The following is a 13,119-nucleotide window of genomic DNA, read 5'->3' as shown; positions in this document are numbered from 1 at the left end:
ATAAGCAACTAGAAAAAGAAGAAATCAAGCATGCCAGAGTTAGTAGAAGGAAACAAATAATAAAAATTAGGGCAGAAATGAATGCAAAAGAAACAAAAGAGACCATAGCAAAAATCAACAAAGTTAAAAGCTTGGTTCTTTGAGAAGATAAATAAAATTCACAAACCATTAGCCAGACTCATCAAGGAAAAAAGGGAGAAGAATCAAATTAACAAAATTAGAAATGAAAATGGAGAAATCACAACAGACAACACAGAAATACACAGGATCATAAGAGACTACTATCAGCAATTATATGCCAATAAAATGGACAACTTGGAAGAAATGGACAAATTCTTAGAATAATATAACTTTCCAAAGCTGAACCAGGGAGAAATAGAAAATCTTAATAGACACATCACAAGAGCATAAATTGAAACTGTAATCAGAAATCTTCCAACAAACAAAAGACCAGGATCAGATGGCTTCACAGCTGAATTCTACCAAAAATTTAGAGAAGAGCAAACACCTATTCTACTCAAACTCTTCCAGAAAACTGCAGAGAAAGGTAAACTTCCAAACTCATTCTATGAGGCCACCATCACCCTAATACCAAAACCTGGAAAAGATGCCACAAAAAAAGAAAACTACAGGCCAATATCACTGATGAACATAGATGCAAAAATAGTTAACAAAATTCTAGCAAACAGAACCCAAAAACATAATAAAAAGATCATACATCATGACCAAGTGGTCTTTATTCCAGGGATGCAAGGATTCTTCAATATTTGCAAATCAATCAATGTGATATACCACATTAACAAACTGAAAGATAAAAATGGTATAATTATTTCAATAGATGCAGAGAAAGTCTTTGACAAAATTTAACATACATTTATGATAAAAACCCTCGAGAAAGCAGGCACAGAAGGAACATACGTCAACATAATAAAAGCTATATATGACAAACTCACAGCAAACATTATCCTCAATGGTGAAATATTGAAAGCATTTCCCCTAAAGTCAGAAACAAGACAAGGGTTCCTACTCTCACCACTACTATTCAGCATAGTTTTGGGAGTTTTAGCCACAGCAATCAGAGAAGAAAAAGGAAATAAAAGGAATCCAGATTGGAAAAGAAGAAGTAAAACTCTGTTTGAAGATGACATGATCCTCTACATAGAAAACCGTAAAGACGCCACCAGAAAATTACTAGAGCTAATCAATGAATATAGTAAAGCTGCAGGATATACAATCAACACACAGAAATCCCTTGCAATCCTATACACTATCAATGAGAAAACAGAACGAGAAACTAAGGAAACAATTCCATTCATCATTGCAATGAAAAGCATAAAATACTTAGGAATAAATCTACCTAAAGAAACTAAAGACCTATATATAGAAAACTATAAAACACTGGTGAAAGAAATCAAAGAGGACACAAATAGATGGGAAAATGTACCGTGTTCATGGATCAGAAGAATCAGTATAGTGAAAATGAGTATACTACCCAAAACAATCTATAGATTCAGTGCAATCCCTATCAAGCTACCAATGGTATTCTTCACAGAACTAGAACAAATAATTTTACAATTTTTATGGAAATACAAAAAAAAAAAAAAAAAAAAAAAACCTCAAATAGCCAAAGCAATCTTGAGAAAGAAGAATGGAACTGGAGGAATCAACCTCCCTGACTTGAGGCTCTACTACAAAGCCATAGTCATCAAGACAGTATGGTACTGGCACAAAGACAGAAATATAGATCAATGGAACAAAATAGAAAGCCCAGAGATAAATCCATGCACCTATGGACACCTTATCTTTGACGAAGGAGGCAAGAATATACAATGGAGAAAAGACAATCTCTTTAACAAGTGGTGCTGGGAAAACTGGTCAACCACTTGTAAAAGAATGAAACTAGAACACTTTCAAACACCATACACAAAAATAAGCTCAAAATAGATTAAAGATCTAAATGTAAGACCAGAAACCATAAAACTCCTAGAGGAAAACATAGGCAAAACACTCTCTGACATGAATCACAGCAAGATCCTCTATGACCCACCTCCCAGAATATTGGAAATAAAAGCAAAAATAAACAAATGAGACCTAATTAAATTTAAAAGCTTTTGAACAATGAAGGGAACCATAAGCAAGATGAAAAGACAGCCTTTAGAATGGGAGAGAATAATAGCAAATGAAGCAACTGACAAAGAATTGATCTCAAAAATATACAAGCAACTCCTCCAGCTCAATTTCAGAAAAATAACCAACCCAATCAAAAAATGGGCCAAAGAACTAAACAGACATTTCTCCAAAGAAGACATATAGATGGCTAACAAACACATGAGAAGATGCTCAACAACACTTATTATCAGAAAAACACAAAACAAAACCACAATGAGGTACCATCTCACTCTGGTCAGAATGGCTGCTACCCAATTAAAATAAATAAATTTATATTTTAAAAAAAGTCTCCAAACAATAAATGCTGGAGAGGGTGTGGAGAAAAAGGAACCCTCTTACACTGTTGTTGGGAATGCAAACTAGTACAGCCACTATGGAGAACAGTGTGGAGATTCCTTAAAAAACTGGAAATAGAACTGCCATTTGACCCAGAAATCCCACTGCTGGGCATACACACCAAGGAAGCCAGAATTGAAAGAGATACGTGTACCCCAATGTTCATCACAGCACTGTCTACAATAGCCAGGACATGGAAGCAACCTAGATGTCCATCAGCAGATGAATGGATAAGAAAGCTGTGATACATATACACGATGGAATATTACTCAGCCATTACAAAGAATACATTTGAATCGGTTCTAATGAGGTGCATGAAACTAGAGCCTATTATACAGAGGGAAGTAAGCCAGAAAGAAAAACACCAATACAGTATATTAATGCATATATAAGGAATTTAGAAAGATGATAATGATGACCCTATATGTGAGACAGCAAAAGAGACACAGATGTAAAAAGCAGACTTTTGTACTCTGTGGGAGAAGGCGAGGGTGGGATGATTTGAGAGAATAGCATTGAAACATGTATATCACCATATGTGTAATAGATTGCCAGTCCAGGTTCAATGCACGAGACAGGGTGCTCAAGGCTGGTGCACTGGGATGACCCTGAGGACTGGGATGGCGAGGGAGGTGGGAGGAAGGGTCAGGATAGGGAACACATGTACACCCATGGCTGATTCGAATGTATGGCAAAAACCACCACAATATTGTAAAGTAATTAGCCTCCAATTAAAAAAATTTTTAATGGCATAAAAAAACATAGCTGGTTCAGAAAATAAAAATAAAAGGAGGAGCATCATCCATTTGTCTAAAAATTAATTGGGGATTCATTCTGGACCACTCATCCCCCATACTTCCCCATTAGCAAGTTCATTTGGCTGGGCCATAAAAATATACCCCAAATATGAGTTCATCAATAATGTCTACCATCAAAATATACTCCAAATATGAGTCCATCAATAATGTCTGCCAAAGGAACCTGCTGCAGGAGATGTTTCTTTCTTTCCTAAAGGAGTGCAACAACCTCCCAGCTAGTCTCAGTAACATTCTTGCCCTCTGCCACACCTGTATCAGTTCTCCACTCAACAACCAGAGTTACCTTGAAAATATACAAATTAGATCATATCACTTTCTTGCTTAAGAACCCCCAAGTTTTTTACACACTTTACAGGAGTGGTCAGGTATACATTTCTCACCTTAACTTTCAACAGCCATATGTCTGTGACAGAAAAAGAGGCTCTAAAAGGGGCACAATACGACATCTAATCCTCCAACTCTGGGAAGTCAAATTAACAGGACTTGACAGAATTACCCTTGGTTATTTCACAAAACATGTGCTGTTTTTTTTATTGAGGAAAATCCAGTACTCTTTGTTTGTGGCAGAAAAATCTCACATTTTGTGTTTAGCAGTTAGTACTCTTTTTTTCCACTGAGATTTTGGTTCCAAATGCGACAACTGAACTGAACTGAACTGAACTATATAGGAATCACAAAAAAGTACTATTTTGAATGGATTAAAGAGGTAAATGTGATTTATTGCCTCAAAACAAATGTGTGTATATATGATGTTGAGGTAGAGAAGCAGGAAAGGAATGTATGTAATAGTGGGCCGGAGAATAGGGGTGTTTATGGTAGTAAGATAGGCAAAACAGTCTGAACTAGGACATTAAACACATAGACATAAAAGAAAAAAGAGGCTTAATTACATCAAAATTTGAAGTATTTATAATTAAAAAAATTAAAAGACATTCATATTAGGAACTAGGAGCAAATATTTATAGAATATATCTCCTGCACTATGTAGATATCCATAATACATGATAAACCCAACAATAATAAAACTTCAAAAAATACAAAAATGAATAAATGTGATTACAAACATGGCACACTAGCTGCTAGAAGAGACTCAGCAGGATTGCCAAACCAAATGGGTTCTTGATCATTTTTTCAAGTTTGTAGCTCTTTGTCTAGCAATGTGCTGCACCAGGCTAGACTAAGCTGAGAAGCTAAGGGTGAAAACTGTGTTCATGTCTGGCTGTATGCTTCCTTACTCTGAAGTCATCTTGAAAACTGTTAAACTATGAGATGGATGGTGGCCCTACTGATAGGAGTTGTGCATGGCTTTAATCTACAGTGACCTCTACACTCACACAGCCATCTCAGCCTGACTTGTGTACTGCTGAAACCTGGAGGCAGCAATTCACACTCCAGAAAAATCTGACCCTCACTTATTCAGATTCATCATCCAACCAGGAACACACTGCAAAGGCTTTGGCGGGGTCTGATCATTGCACCTTCACTGTCTTAAATGATAGTGTTGATTGCTCTTTAGGTATTAATACTGTCTGCACTCTGTATTCTTGGAACAGTTTAGCCTCATATACTTTATTCAAAATGTGGTTTGAACTATCTTTCTACCAGTCAGAGATAGATATGAACTCTAAGTACATACACACAAGGACACATCAAAAGGTCAATAGTCATACAAAAGGAATTTAACTCTCACTAATATCAGGAAGAGAAACAATTAGATTAAGTATTTTTGTGTATATTTGAGTTACAGAAAGATAAAAGTAACAGATATCAAGGAATTGAGAGGATGTGAGCAAGCCAGTACTTTTCTTTAAATTATTATAGTTACCTTTGAGAGGTTAACATTTGCTACTTGCATACATTTTGACCCAGAATTTCAGTTTTGGTATATACTGGTTATATACAGAGTATTCTCCATAAAATACACAAAAATGAAACTTCTTTGGAGGCACAGTGGATAAGAATCTGCCTGCCAATGCAAGGGACACAGAGTCGATCTCTGGTCCAGGAAGTTCTCACATAGGGTGGAGCAACTAAATCTATGTGCCACAATTACTGAGCCCATATGTTGTAACTGCTGAAGCCTGTGGATCTAGAGCCTGTGTTCTGCAACAAAAGAATACGCTGCAGTGAGAAGCCCGCACCCTGCAATGAAGAGCAGCCCCTGCTTGCTGCAGCTAGAGAAAGCCCACATACGTCAAAGACCCAGTGCAGCCAAACACAAATAAATAAATTTTTTTAAAGATAAGCCCACCTGGGGCGTACGAGGCGGTGACAATGGGAGCGGCGCGGGTGGCGCCGGGAGGCAGCTGACAGGCGTCTGCGGCTTCGCTTCATGGCCGTTCTCCCGCCCCGCCTGGGCTCTGTGGGGAGCGGGGCGGCCCGCAGCGGCCGGGAGCCGGAGCTGGCGAGCCGAGCGGGGACCTGTGTACCGCGCCGCTGAGGCGCAGCATGTGAAGCGGAGACGGCATCCAGTGCGAGGCGAGCCTCTCAGCCGGCCGGAATGGCCACGACGGCCGAGCTGTTCGAGGAGCCTTTTGTGGCAGATGAGTATATTGAACGTCTTGTGTGGAGAACCCCTGGAGGAGGCTCTAGAGGGGGACCTGAAGCTTTTGATCCTAAAAGATTATTAGAAGAATTTGTAAATCATATTCAGGAGCTCCAGATAATGGATGAAAGGATTCAAAGGAAAGTAGAGAAACTAGAGCAACAGTGTCAGAAAGAAGCTAAGGAATTTGCCAGGAAGGTACAAGAACTCCAGAAAAGCAATCAGGTTGCCTTCCAACATTTCCAAGAACTAGATGAGCACATCAGCTATGTAGCAACCAAAGTCTGTCACCTTGGAGACCAGTTGGAGGGGGTAAACACATCCAGACAACGGGCAGTAGAGGCTCAGAAGTTGATGAAATACTTCAATGAGTTTCTAGATGGAGAACTGAAATCTGATGTTTTTACAAATTCTGAAAAGATAAAGGAGGCAGCAGACATCATTCAGAAGTTGCACCTAATCGCCCAAGAGTTACCTTTTGATAGATTTTCAGAAGTTAAATCTAAAATTGCAAGTAAATACCATGATTTAGAATGCCAGTTGATTCAGGAGTTTACTGGTGCTCAAAGAAGAGGTGAAATCTCCAGAATGAGAGAAGTAGCAGCTGTTTTACTTCATTTTAAGGGTTATTCTCATTGTGTTGATGTTTATATAAAGCAGTGCCAGGAGGGTGCTTACTTGAGAAATGATATATTTGAAGATGCAGCAATACTCTGTCAACGGGTAAACAAACAAGTTGGAGATATCTTTAGTAATCCAGAAACAGTACTGGCTAAACTTATTCAAAATGTATTTGAAATCAAACTACAGAGCTTTGTGAAAGACCAGTTACAAGAATGTTGGAAGTCTGATGCAGAGCAGTATCTCAAAAGTCTCTATGATTTATACACAAGAACCACAAATCTTTCCAGCAAGTTGATGGAGTTTAACTTAGGTACTGATAAACAGACTTTCTTGTCTAAGCTTATCAAGTCCATTTTCATTTCCTATTTGGAGAGCTACATTGAAATAGAGACTGGCTATTTGAAAAGCAGAAGTGCTATGATCCTACAGCGCTATTATGACTCAAAAAACCATCAAAAGAGATCCATTGGCACAGGAGGTATTCAAGATCTGAAAGAGAGAATTAGACAACGTACCAACTTACCTCTGGGGCCAAGTATCGATACTCATGGAGAGACTTTCCTGTCCCAGGAAGTGGTGGTTAATCTTTTGCAAGAAACCAAACAAGCCTTTGAAAGATGTCATAGGCTCTCTGATCCTTCTGATTTACCAAGGAATGCCTTTAGAATTTTTACCATTCTTGTGGAATTTTTATGTATTGAACATATTGATTATGCCTTGGAAACAGGACTTGCTGGAATTCCTTCTTCAGATTCTAAGAATGCAAATCTCTATTTTTTGGATGTTGTGCACCAGGCCAATACTATTTTTCATCTTTTTGACAAGCAGTTTAATGATCACCTTATGCCACTAATAAGCTCCTCTCCTAAATTATCAGAATGCCTTCAGAAAAAAAAAGAAATAATTGAACAGATGGAGATGAAATTGGATACCGGCATTGATAGGACATTAAATTGTATGGTTGGACAAATGAAGCATATCTTGGCTGCAGAACAAAAGAAAACAGATTTTAAGCCAGAAGATGAAAACAATGTTTTGATTCAGTATACTAATGCCTGTGTTAAAGTCTGTGCTTACGTAAGAAAACAAGTGGAGAAGATTAAAAATTCCATGGATGGGAAGAATGTGGATACAGTTTTGATGGAACTCGGAGTACGTTTTCATCGACTTATTTATGAGCATCTTCAACAATATTCCTATAGCTGTATGGGTGGCATGTTAGCAATTTGTGACGTAGCTGAGTATAGGAGGTGTGCCAAAGACTTCAAGATTCCTCTGGTATTACAGCTTTTTGATACTCTGCATGCACTTTGCAATCTTCTGGTAGTAAACCCAGATAATTTAAAGCAAGTCTGCTCAGGAGAACAACTTGCTAATCTGGACAAGAACATTCTTCACTCCTTCGTACAACTTCGTGCTGACTATAGATCTGCCCGCCTTGCTCGACATTTTAGCTGAGGTTGAATTTACAAGGGAAATGTGTTGTACTCCAGCAAGCCTTGGTTGAAAGAAAGCACAGAAGGTTTCTTATGACACGGCCAACATTTTATTGAAAAATGACTGTTTGGAAAAACAGCAGCCATATTTACCCTTGAGGATTTATTTGAAATTTGGACAATACTAAGAATATTTTGGTTTTTCCTTAAAAGTTTTAATTCCATTTCTGAACTTATATAAATCTCAAACTCTGTGAAGCTATATGTCATTGTTTTCATCCTGGAAAATGTTGATGTCAGAAGGTAAATGAGATTGTTACCAGTATTCCAGTTCATGTTCTTTGACATAGTCCGTTGGGAAATTTCAGCTTCCTGTTTTGCACTAATGATGGGTAAAATACAGCAAGACTCATTTATTATTTATCAATTTTCAATGACCTTTTCAGCAGTGGTAATTGTTAATCAGATTATTTTTAAGTTTTCCTGGAGAACTTTTTACCTATTTCAAAGGTTGAAAATTGGGCATAATTTCTGTAGTTGGTTCATTGAATTTTTTCTGAGGTACAACAGTAATACTATTCCAAAAAAATGTTATAAAGAAAACTAAAATGAAATACATTTTATGTAGGTATTAGCAGTGTGGATCAAAATACATCTGCTTTCTGGGTAAAAGGAAAAAAAAAGTTTACAATTTCTTATTTGGTAAACAGATTTTAAGCCAATGCTAGCAAGAAGTTAATAAAGCTACCTTATTTTATATTTCTTTTAAGATAAAGTAGAGGATGTTAACTGAAGGACCATATTTATTCATTATTTTAATATTATAAGGGAAGTAAAAAAGTAAGATATAGACTAAATGGTGCATGTCAGAATTATTGGCAGTGTTTAGCAGCAATGCAATCCTTTAAGATTTTTATCCTTATGCTAAACTGAAATAAGATGGAATGGCTAAACATGCAGGTAGTCTTCCATTTTAAGAGGAATTGGGAATTGATAGTCAGCATTATATTCTCATCCAGAGATGAACTTTGTAAGGACTAGTAGTTTTTAAATATATAGTGTCTGTCATTATCTTTTTCAAGGCATTTCTGAAGTGATTCCTACTGAGTGTAGTTAATTGAATTGGCTTAATATGGTGACATAATAAATCACTTATAAAATTTTAAATATCAAGTGGAAATTAAAAAAAATTATTAACTATAAACTTTCTCTGCAAGAATGCATTCTTAGCTGTATGTAGTGTTTCAGCTTCCATTGTATTATTCATCGTCTTCCAGGAACAGATAAACTTCAATGTTTGACTCATTTTTGGCTTTTTTTTCCTCTAATGTAGGCTTTTTGGCCTAATTTTGGAAAACTACATTTAAGAATATGTTTCTGAATGTTCAACTTTACCAAAACTTCCAGGTCCAGAGTGAGCTAGCTACTGTTTAAGTTACTTTTAACTGAATTTTCTTCATTTTCTGTTTAGCCCAGTGTTATCTAGGTAAGCAAGAGAAATAAACTATGCCAACATTTATCAAAGCATTTTGGGAAATTGTGGCAGCTTTGGAAGGCTGTCTAGTTTTCTATTCCTTAGCCAAAGGAAAGCCAGAACAGGTTTTGGATATTAGAGAAAGTCACATGCTTGTACTATTGCTATTTTAGAAAGCTCTGATGTGAATTCAAATTATACCTCTGTTACTTAAAGCCAACAATTTTAAAGCAGTAGTTTTACTGGCCATTTGAACTTTGTACACAGTGTCAATTTGTTTTAAAAAAAAAGGGGGGGGGAAATATCAAATAAAACATGAGAGAACATTATAAGACTTCCAAAAAAAAAAAAAAAAAGATAAGCCCACCTGGAGGAAAAGTGAGTCATTTGTTAACCATTTCAACAAAATCCTTCTTTTAAGGATATCTGCTTCCTTCCTTCTTCCATGTCTTTATACAACTAGGAGGGAGATATGTGTTCCTTTAGATTCTATGTAGAAGTTATGGTTGTATTTCTCTTTGAATTCAGAGAAAGAGCCACTGAAAGTTTCAGACCCCCTTATGTTGCTGACATAGTGGTGAACAGAATCTACAGACACTTGGACACAGAGATGGCAAGAAATGCCTTCTGTGGCTCTCATCACTGGAGACCAGAATCTGGGAGACACTCTCAGGCAAAAGACTGAAAGCAAGGCAGGAGACTTACAAATACACATTTTGGTAGACAATTCCTTGACCAGGCTTTCTCTCCAGGCTTTCTAAAGTTTAGAGTTATTGTGATTAAAGAATCAAAGTTTTGCTCAGCTAAAAGAGGCATCCACAATTTTAACCAACACTATGCCTCCCCAGAGAAATTTGTATCATTGTGCTCAAAGTAGCACACACATGATCTTCATTGTCGTGGTGTTTGTACTAGCAAACAAATTTAAAAAAAAAAAAGAAAGAAAGAAAGAAAATTATTTTATAAAGCTTCTTTTTATGAAGCCAGAAGAATAAGATACTAGAAACCTGTGTGAATGTATTGCTGATTTTAAAGGAAACTAATGTACATGGGGAAAATTTTTTTTTCAACTCACCTGTTAAGATCAGAGAAAAAGTTGAGCAACTGTAAAGAGGAATGCAGGTAGTCAAAAAAAAAAAAAAAAAAAAAGTTTGGAAACCCAATACCTCATTATGAAATTTTTAAATAAAAGTCAAGAAATCTAGTGAAGAATAGGCCTTAATTAAACAATAACAACAAAAATCCTCCAAAATGCATAACAAAAATAAGCTACAAATGAAAGTTAAATACAGTGGCTGGATTAAGGAGAGAAAACATCAAAAAATAAATTTCATGTACATGGTGGGAAGAATGAGTGTCAGAACATTCTAGACAAAATTCCCTGTGTTTAAGAATAATCTGAGAAAACATGTTCTAACATGGAAACTCACCGAAAAATATAAGATCAAGGCAATGAAACTGAAGATTTGAAAGGAATATAAGACCGTCTTTTGGGAGTTCATAAGTGTGGCTATTAAATTATCAGTGGAAGACAGGGAGGTTAAAAATATTTCATCACAGAAATAAGCCAAGAAGAATCTCGCAAAGAATTTAGAAAAGAGAAGAAGTTCTAGAGATATAGAATAACATGCTCCATTCAAGGAGATGTATATTCATTTTCTTTAGTCCTACAAGTCCTGTTGTAGATTTTGTGTCTACCTTTGCGTTTACTAACTATTGCAAGTCCTAAGATATTGAGAAGAATAGAATGTCTTAGGTTACCTTTTTGGACAGCTCCAATACTTTCCTATCAGAGACCAGATAGACCTGGATGATATCTGGTGGCCTGAAAAGACTGAGGGTCAGCCTTCTGCTGTCCACATGTGCCCAAGGATGCTATCCACATATATTTCATAAATAACCTGAAATGATCTCTATCATCAAAATGTTTTGCAATGTATCATATACATGGGTAAACAAATACCACAGTGATGGAGTTTGGGTGATATGAAGCCCAGAGATCACAGCCAAAACACACACAAATAACACTTGGAAGGACAAAGAAATGATTTCACCAAAAAGACTGAAAATCAAAGGATGACAGAACAATTCTAATATCTGTGCTGAATGCTTGGACATTCTCCCTCAAAAGCTTTGCCCACATCACATGTTGTACCTTTTAGAAATGACACAATAATAACATTCTATCCATTCCATCCTGCTGGGATTAGTCCCAGCTATAACCCTGTCTAACTGGTGACAAGATCTGCCCAGTACAGAATTCAAAGATGCCATTGTTATGATCCCTTTTATAAAGGAACCTGCCTGGCTTCTCCCATTGCAGAGTTGAGAGCAAATCCAGAGCTTCTTCCAAGATGCTACTGATCCTGCTCTCAGTGGCCTTGCTGGCCCTGAGCTCAGTTCAAGGTTCAGTTTCTGGTAAGAATAAAGGGGGAGGGTGCTGAGACTCTGCTTGGGGCTTGGGGGATCACACTACAGTGAGGAAGCTTGTAAAGAGGAGACATAAGTGAAAGATATGGCTGCAGGGTGCTTAAGACAAGAGGAAGGTGCTTCACCTCCTCTATGATGTGAAGGCCTCAAACTTAGTACAACTGGAAATCAGCAGAGAATTTTTAAGCAGAAGAATGATAAATTAAGACTTATCTCTGTGCTATGAAGGATGCATTGCAAAAAGGCAAGACTGGAACAGAGAAGTTCCCTCATGTAGATATTATGATAATCAGAGAAGGCACTGGATGAAGGTGGCCTTGCTAGGGGGTATCAGATGGATGGAGGAGGTGAAGTCCATTCAGAGATATTTTGGAGATAGAGCTGAGAGTAACAAATCTCTCTGTGTCTACATAGAAATATGGAGATTCCAGGGCACAGTGGTCTCATTTTATTCCCACCAATATTTAATATTTCAGAATGTTGTGCCCAATATGGCAAGATTGTATCTACATGTTTACTCCTGGTCCTTCTACCTTGAGAAGCCATGTTAATATAAGTAAAGTATTCCATGAATTGAGGGAAGAAGGACACTAAAACATAACACTGAAATATTCCAGCATTTAACCTAAACTAGCATTTGGGTTTAAGGGATCCTAGGAAGGATAAAAGGCCTCTTTTGAGTTTAAGGTTGATCCTCAGCACAGTAATAACCCTGCCGTGCCTTCATGTCCTCTTCCTTGTACAAAGGCATCACAGATGGTAGTTGAAAATTTATAATATCTTAGAGTATATACAGAGTGTGCCCTTTTCCTGTAGAACATTGTGAACCCTGGAGAATATAGGTTCATCTTCTGCTTCTTTTCCTAGAAAGCAGCAGTGAAGAGTCTCTGAGCACTGTATTAGGTAAGTTGCAATTAATCCTCCCTCATCTTTCTTTTTTTCATTAGCAAGTTTTCAGTTCTCTGGTGTCCTGTTATCATCATTATCTTGTGAAGAGTTATAATCACTGATAGAAACAATAAAGATAAAGGCAATCCTTTCTAACCTTGGTCTTGGGGACCATGAGCAAGGCCCTAACATAAAGAACATGATATCTAGCTTGGATGACACTGACTATGCTGCCTGTTCCCTCAGGCCAGAAATGACTGTTGAGAGAGGACAACAAAGGGAAGGAGTCACAATTCTGATTCCTGCAGCCTACTGAGAGCCAACCCCTCAACTGACTGTTTCCTTCTTCCTCAGTATTCTTCTCTTTAAATGTGTGGTTTAGAAAAAAATGCAAAGAAG

At 37.2% G+C, this 13,119-nt stretch overlaps 1 protein-coding gene across 1 annotated transcript; it reads left to right on the top strand.

Moving 5' to 3' along the window:
• Positions 1–5,823: 5,823 nt before the first annotated feature.
• LOC128048524 (exocyst complex component 5) lies at positions 5,824–7,999 on the top strand. Its single transcript, XM_052640927.1, has one exon. It carries the CDS (start codon positions 5,824–5,826, stop codon positions 7,948–7,950), a length of 2,127 nt encoding a protein of 708 aa, XP_052496887.1. The 3' UTR covers positions 7,951–7,999.
• The last annotated feature ends 5,120 nt before the right edge of the window (positions 8,000–13,119 follow it).

Source organism: Budorcas taxicolor, chromosome 5, assembly GCF_023091745.1.
Source record: "Budorcas taxicolor isolate Tak-1 chromosome 5, Takin1.1, whole genome shotgun sequence".
Lineage (NCBI taxonomy): Eukaryota > Metazoa > Chordata > Mammalia > Artiodactyla > Bovidae > Budorcas > Budorcas taxicolor.
Note: the sequence above shows the minus strand (reverse complement) of the source record. Positions and strands in the feature narration are given on the sequence as shown.

Coding starts and splice junctions, on each gene's coding strand:
- LOC128048524 (XM_052640927.1), top strand. CDS start 5,824: ATGGCCACGACGGCCGAGCTGTTCGAGGAGCCTTTTGTGGCAGATGAG.